At 40.7% G+C, this 17265-nt stretch overlaps 2 protein-coding genes across 3 annotated transcripts; one reads left to right on the top strand and one right to left on the bottom strand.

Annotated features, from left to right (window-relative positions):
* Positions 1-103: 103 nt before the first annotated feature.
* Positions 104-12398, bottom strand: LOC309692009 (tetraspanin-8-like). The gene is made up of 9 exons (XM_082510117.1): positions 12231-12398; positions 10927-10998; positions 10721-10837; positions 10102-10176; positions 8959-9054; positions 3262-3372; positions 3146-3181; positions 2966-3049; positions 104-1079 (listed from the first exon to the last, which is right to left on the bottom strand). Exons 1-9 carry the CDS (start codon positions 12288-12290, stop codon positions 939-941), a joined length of 792 nt encoding a protein of 263 aa, XP_082366243.1. The 5' UTR covers positions 12291-12398; the 3' UTR covers positions 104-938.
* Positions 12399-13541: 1143 nt separating this feature from the next.
* On the top strand, positions 13542-16782 carry LOC309692883 (uncharacterized protein). 2 transcript variants are annotated; one of them, XR_014272511.1, is made up of 5 exons: positions 13542-14987; positions 15081-15174; positions 15266-15328; positions 15422-15484; positions 15599-16782. XR_014272511.1 is itself a non-coding variant. In XM_082511714.1 (5 exons), exons 1-5 carry the CDS (start codon positions 14972-14974, stop codon positions 16128-16130), a joined length of 756 nt encoding a protein of 251 aa, XP_082367840.1. In that variant the 5' UTR covers positions 13542-14971; the 3' UTR covers positions 16131-16782. The 2 variants fall into 2 exon arrangements, 1 of the variants encoding a protein (XP_082367840.1); XM_082511714.1 differs by having other exon boundaries at positions 15093-15174.
* Positions 16783-17265: the final 483 nt, after the last annotated feature.

Below are 17265 nucleotides of genomic sequence, written 5' to 3'. Positions count from 1 at the left end.
GAAAAATCAAACATGACAAAAACAAGAGACCCACAAGAAAATGTAGAATAAAAAAAATTCTCTTTCTAAACATTTAAAATGCTGTTTTATTTATTTGTGTGTGTGTGTGTGTGTGTGTGTGTGTGTGTGTGTACAAAAACACTGAGTGGAGTAAGATAAATGAGTCCACATTGTTTAAAAAAAAAATAATTGCTTTACGAAAAAAACCAAAATGATTGCTGCAGCTTTTTTCAAGGCGACTTCAGGCTAAAATGAGTTGTTGGCATGTGTGAGTTTTCTTTTGAGTCCATGCTTGAATGCCACTGACTGCATAACCCTCATTTCTTTTCTTAAAAATGGGAGGAGCTTTTTTTCCTTAAAACATTTTTATAAAAGTTCTAAAAGTTTAGCGGGACTTTTAAAAATAAAAATAAGATAAAAGTGTTGGAAATATATATAGAAAACACATTTAAAACTCAAAATGTAAACTTTGAATTCAAATAATTAAACTTTTAATTTTTAGTAGTCCTGGCTGCACCAGTTCTCTTTTGGAGAGATTTGAGCTTCACTTTCACATCCCTTATCTTTTGTATGTAATGAACATGAACTTCTGCATTCTTAACATGTGACAAAAATAATGATTTCTGATAAAAGTTGATTCTAAATGAAAGCCACAAGTCAAATCTTGGAAAACTGAAAACATTTCTTAACTTCAAAGCAAGAACAACTAAGATAAATAAACAGTAGCATAAGAACAATGTTTATGTATCAGAAAAGCTGTGGCATTTTTCGGGTTTTCACTGATCTTAAAGGAACAAGTCAGAACTCCTTACAGAGCTGTAAGGCACTTTGGACACAAACCTCAAACTCACGTTAAAATTCAAGAAAAACAAAACTAACAGGACTCCTGGAACTTCCACGCAAAGCCAGCAATAAAGGAACAGTGCATCTTTCTGTGTCTAATATGGTGGAGGGTTGTACAGCTCCTCGTATTTTGGTGGCGATGTGGAGAGGACAGTGGGAACTGTGAGCAGGATGGGGGGTCTGTTGGGGTAACGCATCTGGTGGATCATTGCCGAGGACAGAATTGTGCCGAGCAGCTGCAGGGGACACAGAAAGGAGAGTTAAAAATCAGCTGCTCTGCAGGCTTAAAAATCTTAAATTGATAACATGGAAATTCAACTCAGTTTTCTTTATATAGCACCAAATCACAACAACAGTCTCCTCAGGGTGTTTCATGTTGTCAGCTAAAGGCCCAACAATAATACAAAAAAATCAGATCATTCTGTACGAGCAAGAACTTCGAGACTGTAGAAAGGAAAAGGTCTCGAATTTAAAGAGAAATGAGAACTGAACTCAGAGTCAAGATTTTCAGCTAAAATAGATTCTGGCTCTGAGAAATATCAGATTTAGATTTATGGCGCTGGCACGGCTGGCAGCCTTAACCCAATTTCCCTCGGGATGAATAAAGTATTATCAATCAATCAATCAATCAACACGTGCGCGCGCACACACAATGAAACAATTCTATTTTTATATCAAAATAATCATATTTATCTTTTTCTGGGACTTGGTGAAAGTTCATTCTCCAACTAACACAAACATTTCCTTCTGGTTTCTCGTTGCTTTTATTTGATTGGCTCCCCACCCACTCGTTCTTCAAACAGAAGCTTTGATGAACAACTTGGTTTGGCTTCTCTGCCTGAGATAATGATACAATATTTTATGTTATTATTTTATTGTTTCCTGCAAAGACCTGGATTGGTACACATGATTATAGGCTACTTGTGGCTTAGTCATGGGTCCTACAGTGTTTTATTGTTTCGCGTATCTTTCAGGTGACTCCATAATATGACTCGCATTCCAGAAAGTACAGAGTACTTACTGTGTACTTGCCTCATTGTTTCCTGCAAAACCTGACTTGTTGCCTGCAAATTGCATGCAAGTACAGGGTACTTGAGCCGTATTTGCAGGTTGTGTTATAAAGTGCTACCAAAAACTGAACAACTAGATGTATTATACACGCAATGACCTCATTATTTGAAACTTTTCCATGTTTACTATGAGCGGCCACCTCAGGAACAGGAATTCCAGGTGTATTTGGTTAGAATGAAACCGAACTGAGAACATTTTACTGAACTCACTTAAACTAAAAAATAGTTTTGACTGAAATTTCATCACAGAAATGTTTCTTTTTATTGTCACAGATCAAATGCTGATCTTCTGGAGCATGTGGCATTTTCAAGTATTTGAAACATGATTTTAGGACTTCATGATCATTTTTAAAGAGAAACAGTTTCGGTTATTATTTTGTAAATCAAAAATAACAGTGACTGATGTAAACGTGACACTCCCCATCAAGACAAAAGCTAAATGACTGGCCATTTGTTTTTTCAGTTTTAAAGGATCATTACAGATCACATGGTAAATAATAATGGATTGGATTTATATAGCGCTTTTCAAGGCACCCAAAGCACTTTACAATACCACTATTCATTCACTCTAACATTCACACACTGGTGGAGGCAGCTACAGTTGTAGCCACAGCTGCCCTCGGGCAGACTGACAGAAGCGAGGCTGCCATATTGCGTCATCGGCCCCTCTGGCCAACACCAGTAGGCAAGTAGGGTAAAGTGTCTTGCCCAAGGACACAACGACCAGGACAGAGAGCCCAGGGATCGAACCGGCGACCTTCCGGTTACAGATGCGATTCCCAACCCCCTGAGACACGGTCGCCCTATATAATGCATCATAAGTCTTACCTAAAGATCAAACCACTTTAGACAAACCACATCCTGCAATTTCACCATATTTAAAATCTAAAAAAATCCCCATCCACTACTCTGAATACTTTACTGCTATATTAAACTACTTTCTTAAAAAATGATATTGAATCAGATTTTTTTTTTTGAGTGCTGCCATTAGTAACTGAAACAGGACATTTACTCTGTGGAAACCTTGTCTTTAAATAGCTAACAATACTCACTGCCAGAATAGCCAGAGTGAAGAAGACTCCGAGTACGATGTCAAAACCCAGCAGGAAGTAGTGCATTATTATGGGGAAGCAGGTCTAAACACAGACAAAAAATAAAGTTAGGGTTATAGTTTCTGTAAATCAGCTGATGAAATCAAGAAACATTTTTCAAAATAAAGCCGAGTCACTCACTTGGGTGTAGATGGATGTTGATCTCTCCATTAAAGACTGGAAAGATAGAAAAATTAAAAGATATGACTAACCGAGTTACATTTAATAGAAGTGAAGCTGTGTGTGTTGATACTCACTCTGTAGCCAACAGTCTGACACTTGCCCTCTTCCTCCTCCTCCAGGTTGCATTTACAGGATTCAGGAATGTTGTTCCAGTCTTTGTAGCTGAACAGACCACAGCAGTGAAACTAAAATAAACCAGAAGAAACAGGAGGGTTATAGTTGACTGGCACAGATGAGATGGAGAACGATTCTTTTAAAAGTGTGAGAGAGTGTTAAAAGACACTGTCCAGGACATTTCCATCTCCTGCTGTTATGATTAACTGTAATCTATACAACCCATATAATCCAGTCTATGTAATCTGGTCTGTTGGACAGCTCTGGAAAAAGTGAAGGGGGCAGAAATTCTGGACTTTTAATTGTCTCCTCCGTGGTCGTTCATATTTTTCAGCATCTACAGAAATCTCAGTTAAAACAGAAAATATATAAATCTATAACCAGTCGAGATGCGTTCATGAAACCGCACATCTTACAGTGAGACAGAGATGAAATGTGTCATTAAACTTCTTTACACTGACAGAAAGGATAGTTTCTTCAGACCAAAGCTTGCTGTATGTTGACCTCAATGCAAAAATATGTTTGGCACCTCTGATTTACATTGTGCCGCAAGAGAGGAAGTTGAAACTTCTGCTTTTTACCGAGATTCAAAGTAGAGCTATGGTTTTGATTCTAAAGGGAAGTCAGATACACATATCATTGTCACGGTCCTGGGTCTGTGACCCAGTGTTTTCTGTTTTGTATGGTTAATCTTTGATTTCATGATGTACAGTGGGGCAAAAAAGTATTTAGTCAGCCACCAATTTGTGCAAGTTCCCCCACTTAAAATGATGACAGAGGTCAGTAATTTGCACCAGAGGTACACTTCAACTGTGAGAGACAGAATGTGGAAGGAAAAAAAAAAAAATAATAAAAAAAAATCCATGAATCCACATGGTAGGATTTGTAAAGAATTTATTCGTAAATCAGGGTGGAAAATAAGTATTTGGTCAATAACAAAAATACAACTCAATACTTTGTAACATAACCTTTGTTGGCAATAACAGAGGTCAAACGTTTACTATAGGTCTTTACCAGGTTTGCACACACAGTAGCTGGTATTTTGGCCCATTCCTCCATGCAGATCTTCTCGAGAGCAGTGATGTTTTGGGGCTGTCGCCGAGCAACACGGACTTTCAACTCCCGCCACAGATTTTCTCTGGGGTTGAGGTCTGGAGACTGGCTAGGCCACTCCAGGACTTTCAAATGCTTCTTACGGAGCCACTCCTTTGTTGCCCGGGCGGTGTGTTTTGGATCATTGTCATGTTGGAAGACCCAGCCTCGTTTCATCTTCAAAGTTCTCACTGATGGAAGGAGGTTTTGGCTCAAAATCTCACGATAAATGGCCCCATTCATTCTGTCCTTAACACGGATCAGTCGTCCTGTCCCCTTGGCAGAAAAACAGCCCCATAGCATGATGTTTCCACCCCCATGCTTCACAGTAGGTATGGTGTTCTTGGGATGCAACTCAGTATTCTTCTTCCTCCAAACACGACGAGTTGAGTTTATACCAAAAAGTTCAACTTTGGTTTCATCTGACCACATGACATTCTCCCAATCCTCTGCTGTATCATCCATGTGCTCTCTGGCAAACTTCAGACGGGCCTGGACATGCACTGGCTTCAGCAGCGGAACACGTCTGGCACTGCGGGATTTGATTCCCTGCCGTTGTAGTGTGTTACTGATGGTGACCTTTGTTACTTTGGTCCCAGCTCTCTGCAGGTCATTCACCAGGTCCCCCCGTGTGGTTCTGGGATCTTTGCTCACCGTTCTCATGATCATTTTGACCCCACGGGATGAGATCTTGCGTGGAGCCCCAGATCGAGGGAGATTATCAGTGGTCTTGTATGTCTTCCATTTTCTGATGATTGCTCCCACAGTTGATTTTTTCACACCAAGCTGCTTGCCTATTGTAGATTCACTCTTCCCAGTCTGGTGCAGGTCTACAATACTTTTCCTGGTGTCCTTCGAAAGCTCTTTGGTCTTGGCCATGGCGGAGTTTGGAGTCTGACTGTTTGAGGCTGTGGACAGGTGTCTTTTATACAGATGATGAGTTCAAACAGGTGCCATTCATACAGGTAATGGGTGGGGGACAGAAAAGCTTCTTACAGAGGACGTTACAGGTCTGTGAGAGCCAGAGATTTTCCTTGTTTGAGGTGACCAAATACTTATTTTCCACCCTGATTTACGAATAAATTCTTTACAAATCCTACCATGTGAATTCATGGATTTTTTTTTTTTTTTCCACATTCTGTCTCTCACAGTTGAAGTGTACCTCTGGTGCAAATTACTGACCTCTGTCATCATTTTAAGTGGGGGAACTTGCACAATCGGTGGCTGACTAAATACTTTTTTGCCCCACTGTATCTTTGTTTATTCCTACGTTTTGGTTCTGTGTTATATTATACCTCTAAGTTCAGTCTATGTATTTCCTGTTTTGTTGTGAAGGTCCGTGTCTCATGTCAGTGTGTTTAGTTTTGTTTCCTCTGTCTAGTCATGTCCGATTACTCCCAGCTGTGTCCTCCTTCTGTGTCTCATTCTCTTGTTATCCTTGTGTCTGCCTCTGTTAGTTGCTGGTTCGTCTGTGTAAAAGCCATCCGTCATTCTGTGTATTTCCCTGCGTTGCTGTTTCTGTTAGTTTTTACCAGTTTAGGTTATTCTTAGGTTTTGTTTCATGCCTGTTACATTCCTGTCTGTTTTACCTACCATGTCAATAAAGCTCGCTCACATCAGAAGCTGCCTGCATCTGGGGTCCTACTTTCAACCTCACCTCACTGCAGACGTGACAATCATAGTCCTACTAGTGTAAAAAGTTTAAAGATTCAGTTACACCATTTCATGTGTTGCTTGCTTTTTTTTTTTTTTTTTTTTTTTTTTTTTAAAATATAAAAACAGGACAGTAAAATAAAGGAACACAGTTTACTGTCTTGGTAAAAGCATTTCCTGGCTCTTCACTTTGCATATCTTGAGTTGCACTTCTCTTTGAGAATGCATCTGACAGCCAATAAGCAGCCTAAACTCAACCAGATGCCCTGTGTGGAATTACGGGAATGGAAAAACAGGTCTGACAACAAATGTTTGTGAGCTGGAAAGTCAACGGCTGCAATCTGAATGTAGCGAGCAAGAGGAAGCTCTTTTGTCAAAGCAACCAACCATGACTTTTCATACTTGGCAGTTAGTGCGTGGCTGCACGGTGTCTTCATGAGTAACACTGTCACGTAAAAAGAATTTCAGGCTCGATACTGATACTCAAGAAAATACACAACATGAGGACAAAATGACAGAATGAAAGGACACAGTTCTTATTTTATGTTTTAAATAAATGTTCAAACACTTCTGACTCTTTGACTCCTTATCAAACAGAGCTGGTATGTTAGGCTGTCACAGTTTCTGGTTGCTGGTACTTACTTTACTTCCTTTTGCTTCAATATAGGAAAAAAACTTTATAATTATGCTTTGCTATTAAATTAACACTATTTATCTATCAAAACTGAACAGACCACAGGAGTGAAACTAAAAAACCCCAGAAGAAACAGGAGGGTTATTGTTGACTGGCACAGATGAGATGGAGAACAGGATTGGCAGTCCTGACTGATGACAATGCCCCACAGTCAAACGATAACCTTTTATTATTTGCCATCACTTCTACACACTACCTTAACGATAACCTAATAGATAGCTAATGCAGCTAACTGCTAATAGCTAAAGTAGTTAAAGCTAATGCTAATGTTTAATAGCCGCTACAACGAGTCTTCAACCTCAGTCTGCAACTGGGGAGAGTGCCCGCCCTATGGAAGACATCCTGCATCGTCCCGGTCCCCAAAAAGAACCGGCCCAATGAGCTGAATGACTTCCGACCGGTGGCACTGACGTCACATCTTATGAAGACTCTAGAGCGGCTCTTCCTCAACCTCCTCCGACCACAGGTACAACATGCCCAGGACCCACTACAGTTTGCATACAAGGCAGGTGTCGGAGTGGAGGATGCCATCCTGTACCTCCTACACAGAGCCCACTCACACCTGGATGGGGGAAAAGGCACGGTCAGGATCCTGTTTCTTGACTTTTCCAGTGCCTTTAATACCATCCGGCCCTGTATGCTTCAAGAAAAACTGAACAGGATGGAGGTGGACCCCTGCCTGGTGGCTTGGATCTCCGACTACCTCACCGACAGACCACAGTACGTCAGGCTGAAGGACATCACGTCTGACACAGTGGTCAGCAGCACAGGAGCACCACAGGGAACTGTGCTGTCCCCTCTTCTCTTCACCCTGTACACCTCTGACTTCTGCTACAACTCTGAATTATGCCATATTCAGAAGTTTGCAGATGACACGGCCATCATGGGGTGTATCTGGGATGATCAGGAAGAGGAGTACAGAAGTCTGGTGAGGAACTTTGTCGCATGGAGTCACACAAACCACCTGCAACTCAACACCTCAAAGACTAAGGAACTGGTTGTGGACTTCGGGAGGTCCAGAGAAGGTCCACTGCCGGTTCAGATAGAGGGGGAGGAGGTGGAGGTGGTCAACAAGTACAAGTACCTCGGGCTGTGGGTGGACAATAAACTGGACTGGTCATGCAACACAGAGCACCTGTATAAAAAAGCCCAAAGCCGACTGTACTTCCTCAGGAGGCTGAGGTCTTTTAACATCTGCAGGAAGCTCCTGAGGATGTTTTACCAGTCGGTGGTTGCTGGAGTACTTTTCTATGCTGTGGTGTGCTGGGGGAGCAGCACAGCAAAGAAGGACTCATCCAGGCTGGAGAAACTGATCAGGAGGGCTAGCTCTGTGGTCGGCATGAAGCTGGACACTCTGGTGACAGTGGCAGAGAAAAGGACATTAAAGAAACTGCTGGACATTATGGACAATGCTGGGCATCCTCTGCACACGGCCATTAACAACCAGAAGAGTCTGTTCAGTGACAGGTTGCTTCTCCCCAAGACAAGAACTAACAGACTTAAAAACTCCTTTGTCCCACACGCCATCAGACTGTTTAACTCCTCTCTGGAGGGGAGAGGGAGGGGAAACAGGAGGACAAAGGAGGGGGGAACAACTAAGCTGTAGTGCCTCTTCACCTCACTGTGCAATACCTTTGTAAATAGTCAACGGTGCAATAGACTCAATACTTGAAATGTGCAATTCACTTGTATTTTTATTTTTATTCCTATTTATTCTATTTATCCCCTTCGTATATTTTATTTATATTGTCTCTGTATTTATATATATATGTGTGTGTGTATAACTCTGTAACTTCTGTCGGTGCTGTGCTTTTTTGGAAATCGAATTTCCCAGAGGAACCCACCCGAGGGATTAATAAAGTTCTATCTAATCTAATCTAATCTAATACTTCAGCTTAAAAATGCTGACCTGACAAAATTCCTCAGAAACACCGGGTTGTCAGCTTCACCAAGTTGGTTGTGTTGCTGTTATTTTTTTAATTTTAGTACCATTTAGTATTCACGATTTGGATTGTTTTCCCTTCTCAACAACCCTACTAGCATTTTCACAATTTTGGCATTGAAGGGTACCATTAAGTTTTAGTTTCATGGAAATCCCAACCCAGCCTTTAATGGCACTCAGCTGGTTTGGATGTAAGAATAAAACATTAAATTGAACAAAAGAGAAATCCACAAAGTACATGAAGTATAAAACACAAGGCAGAGCTGAATATCTCACAATTTTCTGGATGTTGTCAGCCATGTTCTTCATATCCCTTGAGTTTTCATCCAAAGGCAGAAACATCCGAAACTTGTTCTCCATTATACCTTCAATCTGCAAACAAAATCGTCATCCATATTAGATATCACTTTTTGAAAATAACGTTGTTCTACCATTTTTTTTAGCCAGTGATTATTTATCTTGGTGATTATTTTGATACATAAAGTGACTAAAAGGGTTTCCAGCAGAGATATTTGTGCAAAAAGAATTGAAGTAATAACTGAAATATTTTAATATTACAGTTTAGACCTTATTAAATTCTTTAAGGAACAGTTTAAATAAGATGAAAACCCTCCAAAGCTTGAGAGGATTAAACTGATGAAACTCAGCTTTACGTCACTTTTAGGCCTCATTTATAGTAATTTCACTAAAAACTATGTTGACATTTGGATTATTAAACGATGTTATTTGTCACTGCTGTTGTAACGCTGTAGTTTGCAAGTACTTTTCCTTGAAAAACAAAGCTAAACACTCTGTAGAGCTGATGTGGCAACCAGACACTCATGCGGTTGCAGGCTGTGAAAATGTGGTTATTTCAACTTTTTCAGAGGAAGCTTTAGCCACAGTGAACTCTTACACTTTCAACTGATGAAGTTGTTAGTTAGGTTATCATCTACAGTATTTTACTGAAGTTAAACACTGTCATTAAATATATGTTTATTTTAACAACCTTCCACCTTAGCTACATATACCAGGTACAATAAAACCATGTACAATAAAAATGAAAACCGAATACCTGATTAAACTTCTCTGCTGCTGTCAGCTCATGTAAACCTCTTTACATGTACCAGACACTGGTGAATCTCTTTAGGGCTGGGGGCAAGCTTAGTGTTCAGTTCTATCAACCCCTTTGCATCAAATTTTTATCTATTTGGCACAACATATGGGGAATTTTTGCATGGAAAGCACTCTGAAAATGCTCTACTTTCTGAAACTACGCAACACAACAACTGCCAATAAATGAATTATTGGAAATTTGATGGCTTTTAATTGTGTTTACTGGTGAATTTAGCTTCATCATGTTCACAGCATAAATAAAGGAGTGCCTGTATTTACATTTCCTATCATTAGACTCCAAAGCAGTGACAGGTGGGCCTTTACCTGTGGACGCATGATGGCAACCGGGACTGCATATTTGAACATCACCAGACATCCAAGGACCATACACACCAGGAACTGTGGGGAAGAACATGAAAACACTTAATCTGATGTATTTGGGGATTACTGACATTTCTCAACCCTGACCAGTTTCACTGTGAGGAAGAAGAAAAAAGATCATTTGACTCTCCAGGTTAAATCATAGAATATTTCTAAGATGGTTAATTTTGTAACATGTAAAAAGGAAGTAATTTTTATTCTTTCACAACTGTGCATGTGATCTACTTCAAGCTTTTCAACTGTTCTCATTTTACCTAAAAGCAGTTTTGCACTTTAACAGCAGTGCCTCCAGAACATGCTTTCAGCTCCAGTGTGCTCTGCACAGCAAGTCTATACTCACAGGGGGACGCTTTCTGAAACAGTGATCTGTGTGTGTGTTAGTTACTCCTTGGGGTCATATTGGGTACAAACAGCAGTCTTTGGGGCTTAAAAATTAAGGGCTGAAGTATCAAAAGTTACAGTACTTCCGATGCCCACCTAAGGCTCCAGCAGTAAGTCGACATTTGGAGTTTTTATTTTGAAGTTAGAGTATCCCAGAAGATCAGGTAATCTTTGTACTCACCACAATCAGGGCAACTCTGCTCTCTTTGTGGGCTCCATAGGCTCCCAGGATAGCCAGCACCATGATGATGGCGCCCATGATATAGAGGCTGAACAGACCACTGTCCCGACCCTCCAGCTACGGCCAAAAGCAGTAAATAAAAGTCAGATATGGCTTCAGAGTCACACCCATGAGTTAAACCTGTGTTTCAACAGCTTTGTTCTCACATTTCCTCCTTCTTGAATGCTGGTGGAGAACTGAGCCAGCAGAGCGAGGCTGATGATGACGCCGCCAACAATCTAAATACAAAATAAAACTGATTGGTTAGAACTTTATGGACCACGACAACCGAAACAGCTGTGAACCAAAACTTTAGACAATAAAACTGCAGTTAGAACAGCAGTTCAGCAGTTTAGCTTTTCAAAAGTCTAAGTACAGCATTAAATTATTGATTATTTGATGAATAAAAAGACACCGATTCATTATTTTTGATTTATTTATGAATCACTGTTGTGCTGAGGTTCAGGTTCAGCCTCGGGCTTGGGTTCATTCTTTGTGCAGGTATGAACAGGTATGTACAATCTGTTTGGATCAAGTCATCCAGTGCATTCCACAGATGTGTTGTAATACAGCGACATGAACAAAAAGATAAAAACCAAAGAATTCACAAAGCTTAAAAACCACCCAGAAAAACGGGAAACTAGGTCATAGCTTAGAATTACTCGAATATGAGCAGCTATTTTGAAATACAGGTAACCACAGCCTAGCTAACGATCAGCTGGCCTACTTCCAAACAAATAAAGACTAAAGTAACAGAACTAAACAGAACTGAAACCAGTAAAACAAAGTCCACCAACCACCAACCCCAAGTGAAACAGTGACGCCTTCGAAGCTTATGTTGTGAGATGTGACGGTGTTGTGCCAAAAAGTGATTGTCTGCCAAAAACTGATTTCTGGCATTTGCCAAAAACTGATTGGTTGTATTTAAACTGCTATAAATAACTTGTTGATCTACAATATGTGAAACATATGTCAAATATATCCCTCATGAATTATATCAAGTCATCTTGACCAACAAACAACATTCCTGTAACAAGGTAGAAGCACAATCACTTTTTGGCAGTGACTTTTATGTATCCTTTATTTATGCCGTTTAAAAAAAAAATCTTGTTTGCTTTAAAAATGTCTCTTTTAAGAGTATTCTGGCCAAGAGGACAGCTGAAATCGCAACAAATACAAAAATAGTTCTGTAAACATATTTTACGTGGACAAAAGGAAGCTGATTGATTATAATTAAGTACAATAACACAGCTACAAAGATAATTGAGAAACAGGTAATTTTTTTAAATTGTGTATTTAACCCCTTTGCAATACCTGTTCACCGAAGTCTATTTAGCAACATACGTAACGATATTACACATAAAAAACACACGGAAACGTTTTTGGCACAACAACCCGGCACTGCGCACTTTAAATTACTGCTGGGACCAAACACGTTTTAGCTGCTGTTTGAAAATGAAGCTCAACTCACCGCGAAGAAGATGTTGAAGATGATGAAGGTGCGTTTAAGGCAGGTGTTGATCTGAGCCATATTTGCAGCTTGAGAGGGAAGAACACTTCTGAAGAAAACAGTTCTGTTTGTGGAGTCCACAGGAGCACCGACTGCTGCGGAGGAAGTGAGAGGAGATGGGCGGGTTGAGTTGCTTTTACCCCAGACGACAGCGGGCGGGAGTTCCAGTAAACCACGGAGCAGCAAGATGATACTTAACAGGAAGAGTCCGGGGCATTCCGGTGTTTGCCAAGACGGATCGGATTTAAACTGCTGTAAAGATTTGATAAGAATCGAAGAACAAATATATCCCTCATAAATGATAGCAAGTTATATTGGGCCACAGAGCCAGCAGAGCTGTGTTGATCTGGGACTGTAGACATTAAAAAAGTCCCCATAGGAGAGATGGTAGCTCATGAGATGATACTAAAATGCAAAGATTGGTGACAGCGCTTGGAACCGTAAGGCAACAGGTTAAAAAGAACTGCGAGAAATAAACTATTTAATTATCCACACTTAACAACTCTTGCACCTAATCCTTAATAAAGTAATGATAGAAAATGGGGGACACTAGCATAGGGCTCCAAATCTGGGACTCTCCACCATTTGCTCTTGGAACTGAAGAAGCTTCTCGGATGAGAGTCGAAACGTCTTCAAGAAAACTAACGAAGTCCAGATGCTTTCTAAGCTCATTAGACGATAGAAAATGTTAGAATGAAAAGATTGCATTTCTTAAATAAAAATTTGCCTCAAGAAAAGGGCACTTGGGGCACCCATCAGGAAAGGGGCAGGCGCTCAAGCCCCTTCCGCCCCCCACCAGCACGTGCCTGATGTGGAACACAGGTTATGTACGACCGCAACCATCCCCTCGTGATTATAACTTGCGCACCTACAAGGTTTTTTACGGTTCAATATGCGTTCGCAGTTCGTCATGGTGCCTTTAGGTGAACCTCTTAAATTCTGTAATCCAAACTGCAAGATCGCTTACAAGGCTTTTCTGGGGGGTTTATTTCCCTTTGCTGGGAGTAGTAATACGATGGCACCTGTCCAATATGGCGGCCAACCAAACCGGTTTGAGAACCGGTTTGACCGGTTTCGTGCGTGTGCGCATGCGCGTTCAGTAATTCGATGGCACTAGTCCAAGATGGCGGCCAACCAAACCGATTTGACCAGTTTCGTGTGTGTGTGTGCGCATGCGTGTTCAGGTGTGGAAATACCACAGGGTATCAGAGGGGTTATATGAGTTTATGTGTTTTTAATGGGGTTTTAATTTAATCAAACCATAGGGTTTTTAATTAAACTATTTTTTCACTTAGGTGTATCGCAACATTCAGTTATGCATGTGTTCTTAAAAGCAATTCTTTGTTTCTTGTTTCATTCTTGGCGGAGTGGAAGCTGTTTTGGTTCACAGTGCGCCTTAACAAAGAGGGTGTGCTCTAGTCAAAAGTGTTGGTAATAGTGTTTTAATCACACTAATTTTCTAAATCTGACAATGTCTCAGCTTGCGGTGAGGCATGCATTTTATTTTATAAATGGCACAAATGGGAATTTCTTCTGAATGGGTGATGTCAGCATGTTCACAAGCGTTTCATTTAATCAAACCCCTAGTTTTAATTTAACTAGTTTTTACACATCTACTGGGGTTTCTTTCCAGGGTTGATGCGATCATTTTATTTAAAAATCGGGATTTCGGAATGTTGAACTAAGAGTGAGACAAAGCCAGCCAGCTAGTTTTTAACACAGTAAATGTCACAAATAGCATTCAGTCCTTTAGAAAATAAATGCTATAAGCAGCCAGTATCGCTCTTTTCAAACTAATCGTCTTTTAAATACACTCATTTTGTGATTCCGGTGTCAACACCTTGCACCGATGCAAGCATTTTATTTATTTAAAAACGGATCAAACGGGCCATTTCTTCTGTAAGTGGTTTCATGGTTTCAGAGTAGTTTTTAACACAACAGATAGTCGCAAATAACATTCAGCCCTTTAGAAAATAAACGCTACAGTGATACTTCTAAAACACGCTGCACACAATGTCACCTTTTCCCCCAAAGCAGCCAGTATCGCTCTTTTCAAACTAATCGTCTTTTAAATACACTCATTTTGTGATTCTGGTGTCACACCTTGCACCGATGCAAGCATTTTATTTATTTAAAAACGGATCAAACGGGCCATTTCTTCTGTAAGTGGTTTCATGGTTTCAGAGTAGTTTTTAACACAACAGATAGTCGCAAATAACATTCAGCCCTTTAGAAAATAAACGCTACAGTGATACTTCTAAAACCAGTCGCCCAGACCCGCTCCAACTTTTCAACAGCTGGCTAATTGTTTGAATTTGTTCAGGATTGTAAAAGCCCACCGCGGGTATCACTTAGTTGTTGAGAGTACCATGCGAACAAGGGCCCAGCCTATTGTTTAAAGTGGCCAGTATTGGCTCTTTTTGTAATTCCTCGACAAGGTAAATGGGGCAGGTGGTACCAGTCGGGTGGCGACCCCGCCTATTGTCTGAAGTATCGGCTCCTTTGTAATTCCTTGAGAAGACAAAAGCCCTGTAGGGCCTCATTTAAATTGATTGGAGACATACCTTTCTTTTTGGAAACACCCACCCTATATAAAAAAACACGCTCAGAGCCCGATACCCTGAGCCATTTACGCCTCAAGATTCGCTGCAGAGCACACCATTTTCTTTGCGATCATCAACACTAACATCGTTCTTTATAACATGGACATCGTAAACGGTAAGTAAAACAAAACCTATTATTGGATTTTTAAAAAGTGTTATGTTAACATATTATAGGATATTCAAACTATCTTTTTTCCTAAAACAAAAGCTTAATTTTTAGGAGTTCGGGAGAACGGCCCAGGACCCTTTTCTTTAGAAACGGGCGCTTTTACAGCTGGAACTAGTTCTCTAACAGGCACAAGGTGTGTACAGCATTACTGGATTTTTAAACGTATGTATGTTTTAAACTAGCGATTGTTTTAAATTATGTAATAACGTTTTTGTTTGTTCCAGGGTTAACAAACTGAGCAGGAAAACATTCAGACACCGCTACCACAGAGCCCTACCTTACATCAGGTGTGTATACAACGGGATGTATAGTTGTGTATTTTTTTTTAAAGGGGTTTAAACAATTACAAATGTTCTAAACTGACCGTTTTACACCTACAGAGCCACGCCAGAGAACCGGGTGTGTGGAGAAGCAGGACCATCCCGAATAACGCACACTACAAGGTAAGCATAGGCATATATAAATTAGATAAAAAGAGAGAGAGGGAGACACGCTTATTCAGTTTGAAATGGGTACATGTATAATATGTTTTAACACATGTCTATCTATCTTCACAGACTGCAGAACAGCACCCCTCCTCATAATGATCAGGACACCATACGATTCCAGACGTTTTTGGAATGTTTAAGCAGTATCGACCTCCCAGAACAACAAAAACCTGGAGCTTTGTGCAACAGTGGAGAGTCAGAACCGATCTTCATCAGCGAACCTGCAACACCCCCGAGTGAGTGGCTACCTCGCGATTTCTCTGATGTTTTTGAGTACAGCATGTCAGATTTTGATCTAGTTCATATACCCACCACCCCAGAATGTGTCAGAAATAGCGTTGATTCACACATAGATTTCGAAGAAGGCGGCATAACAGACTCTCAAATATCAGCGGCGTATGATGCTTACATAAAGCTTCCAGACGCTCAGCCTGCTGAACAAAGTCATATAGCCTCAATAGCTGATAAATTATGTTTGATTGAAGCTAGACTCAATCAATACCACCAAGAAGCACAGGTACAAAGGCAACAGTTTACCAAACTCATAAACAAAGTGTGTAGTACATTAGACAACATCTGCAGCAAAATTTCAAGTCCCTGACTTTTAAAATCCAGACCATGGACCCTCCAAATAAATTATTTAAACATAATAACGGAACCTCCACTCCTGTTAGATGTTTTGACTTAGAGACTTTTATGCAGTGGGCTGAAGAAACAGATAAAAAATTAGACGATATTATAGCTAGACTTAATAGGGTGCCTGCATCAGCCTCATCCGATACACATCCTTGTCAGACTGTTCCTACGTCTGCTATTGCTGATGGGGCTATTGTTGCTAATAATAGTGATAGTACAGCAGGTGTTGCTCGGGCCGTTGCTGTTACTGATGCTAACCATATAGCTTGTGTTGCTGGTGATTTTGCGTCTGATGCACAATCTAGCCGGGTCACCTCTGCTGCAGCTACTGCAGTTGTTATTGAGCCCGTTGTGCAGTCTGGGTCCGGCAGCCGCTCTCAGTCACACATTAGAGCGATACCTAATTTTAATGCTCGCGAATTGCGTGAACGCCTTGATTTTAGGGGTATAAGTCTCGATCATCCAGAACAAGTGCCGGCGCGAGTGCGCGAGTGCTTAGCCAATGTGATAGACAGAGCTGTGGCGGGATCCCAACAGGGCAGTGTTCTAAACGTGGTCCTGCGTGGCCCCTCGCTGGCTTCAGATGTTCAGGCTGTTTTAAACGCTGATGATCGGTATGATCCAGAGCTGTTTCTCGATCAAATTGCACAAGTTATGCAGAGTAATGATGAATCTATCGGTGATGATGAATTAGAGTTTATTGTCACGGTAGCTCAGAACAGTAGTGGCGGGTCTCGCTTAAGACTGGCGCACATACCTTATGATGAGATTCTCTCAAAGAAAGGCAGACATTTATACACACCAAACAACACAAACAACAATTTGTGCTTCTCCCTATGCATAGCACATTCATTAAACTCATCATCCTCTGAGCATGAAAAACTTGCTACAGCTAAACAGATGCATGCTGAAGTAGGTCTATGCGACACACAGCAAGTATCATTCTCTGATGTCGGTAAATTTGAGAAGCACTTCAACATTAAGATTGTAATCTATTACCACACAGAAGGGCGTAAACGCCTGGAATGTTTTTACACACATGAAGAGCCAAACCCTAACACGTTGATGATGTATCTCCATAATCAACATTACCACCTGAT

Source organism: Aulonocara stuartgranti, assembly GCF_965226115.1.
Source record: "Aulonocara stuartgranti genome assembly, chromosome: 17".
NCBI lineage: Eukaryota > Metazoa > Chordata > Actinopteri > Cichliformes > Cichlidae > Aulonocara > Aulonocara stuartgranti.
This window is presented reverse-complemented; position numbering and strand designations above follow the sequence as displayed.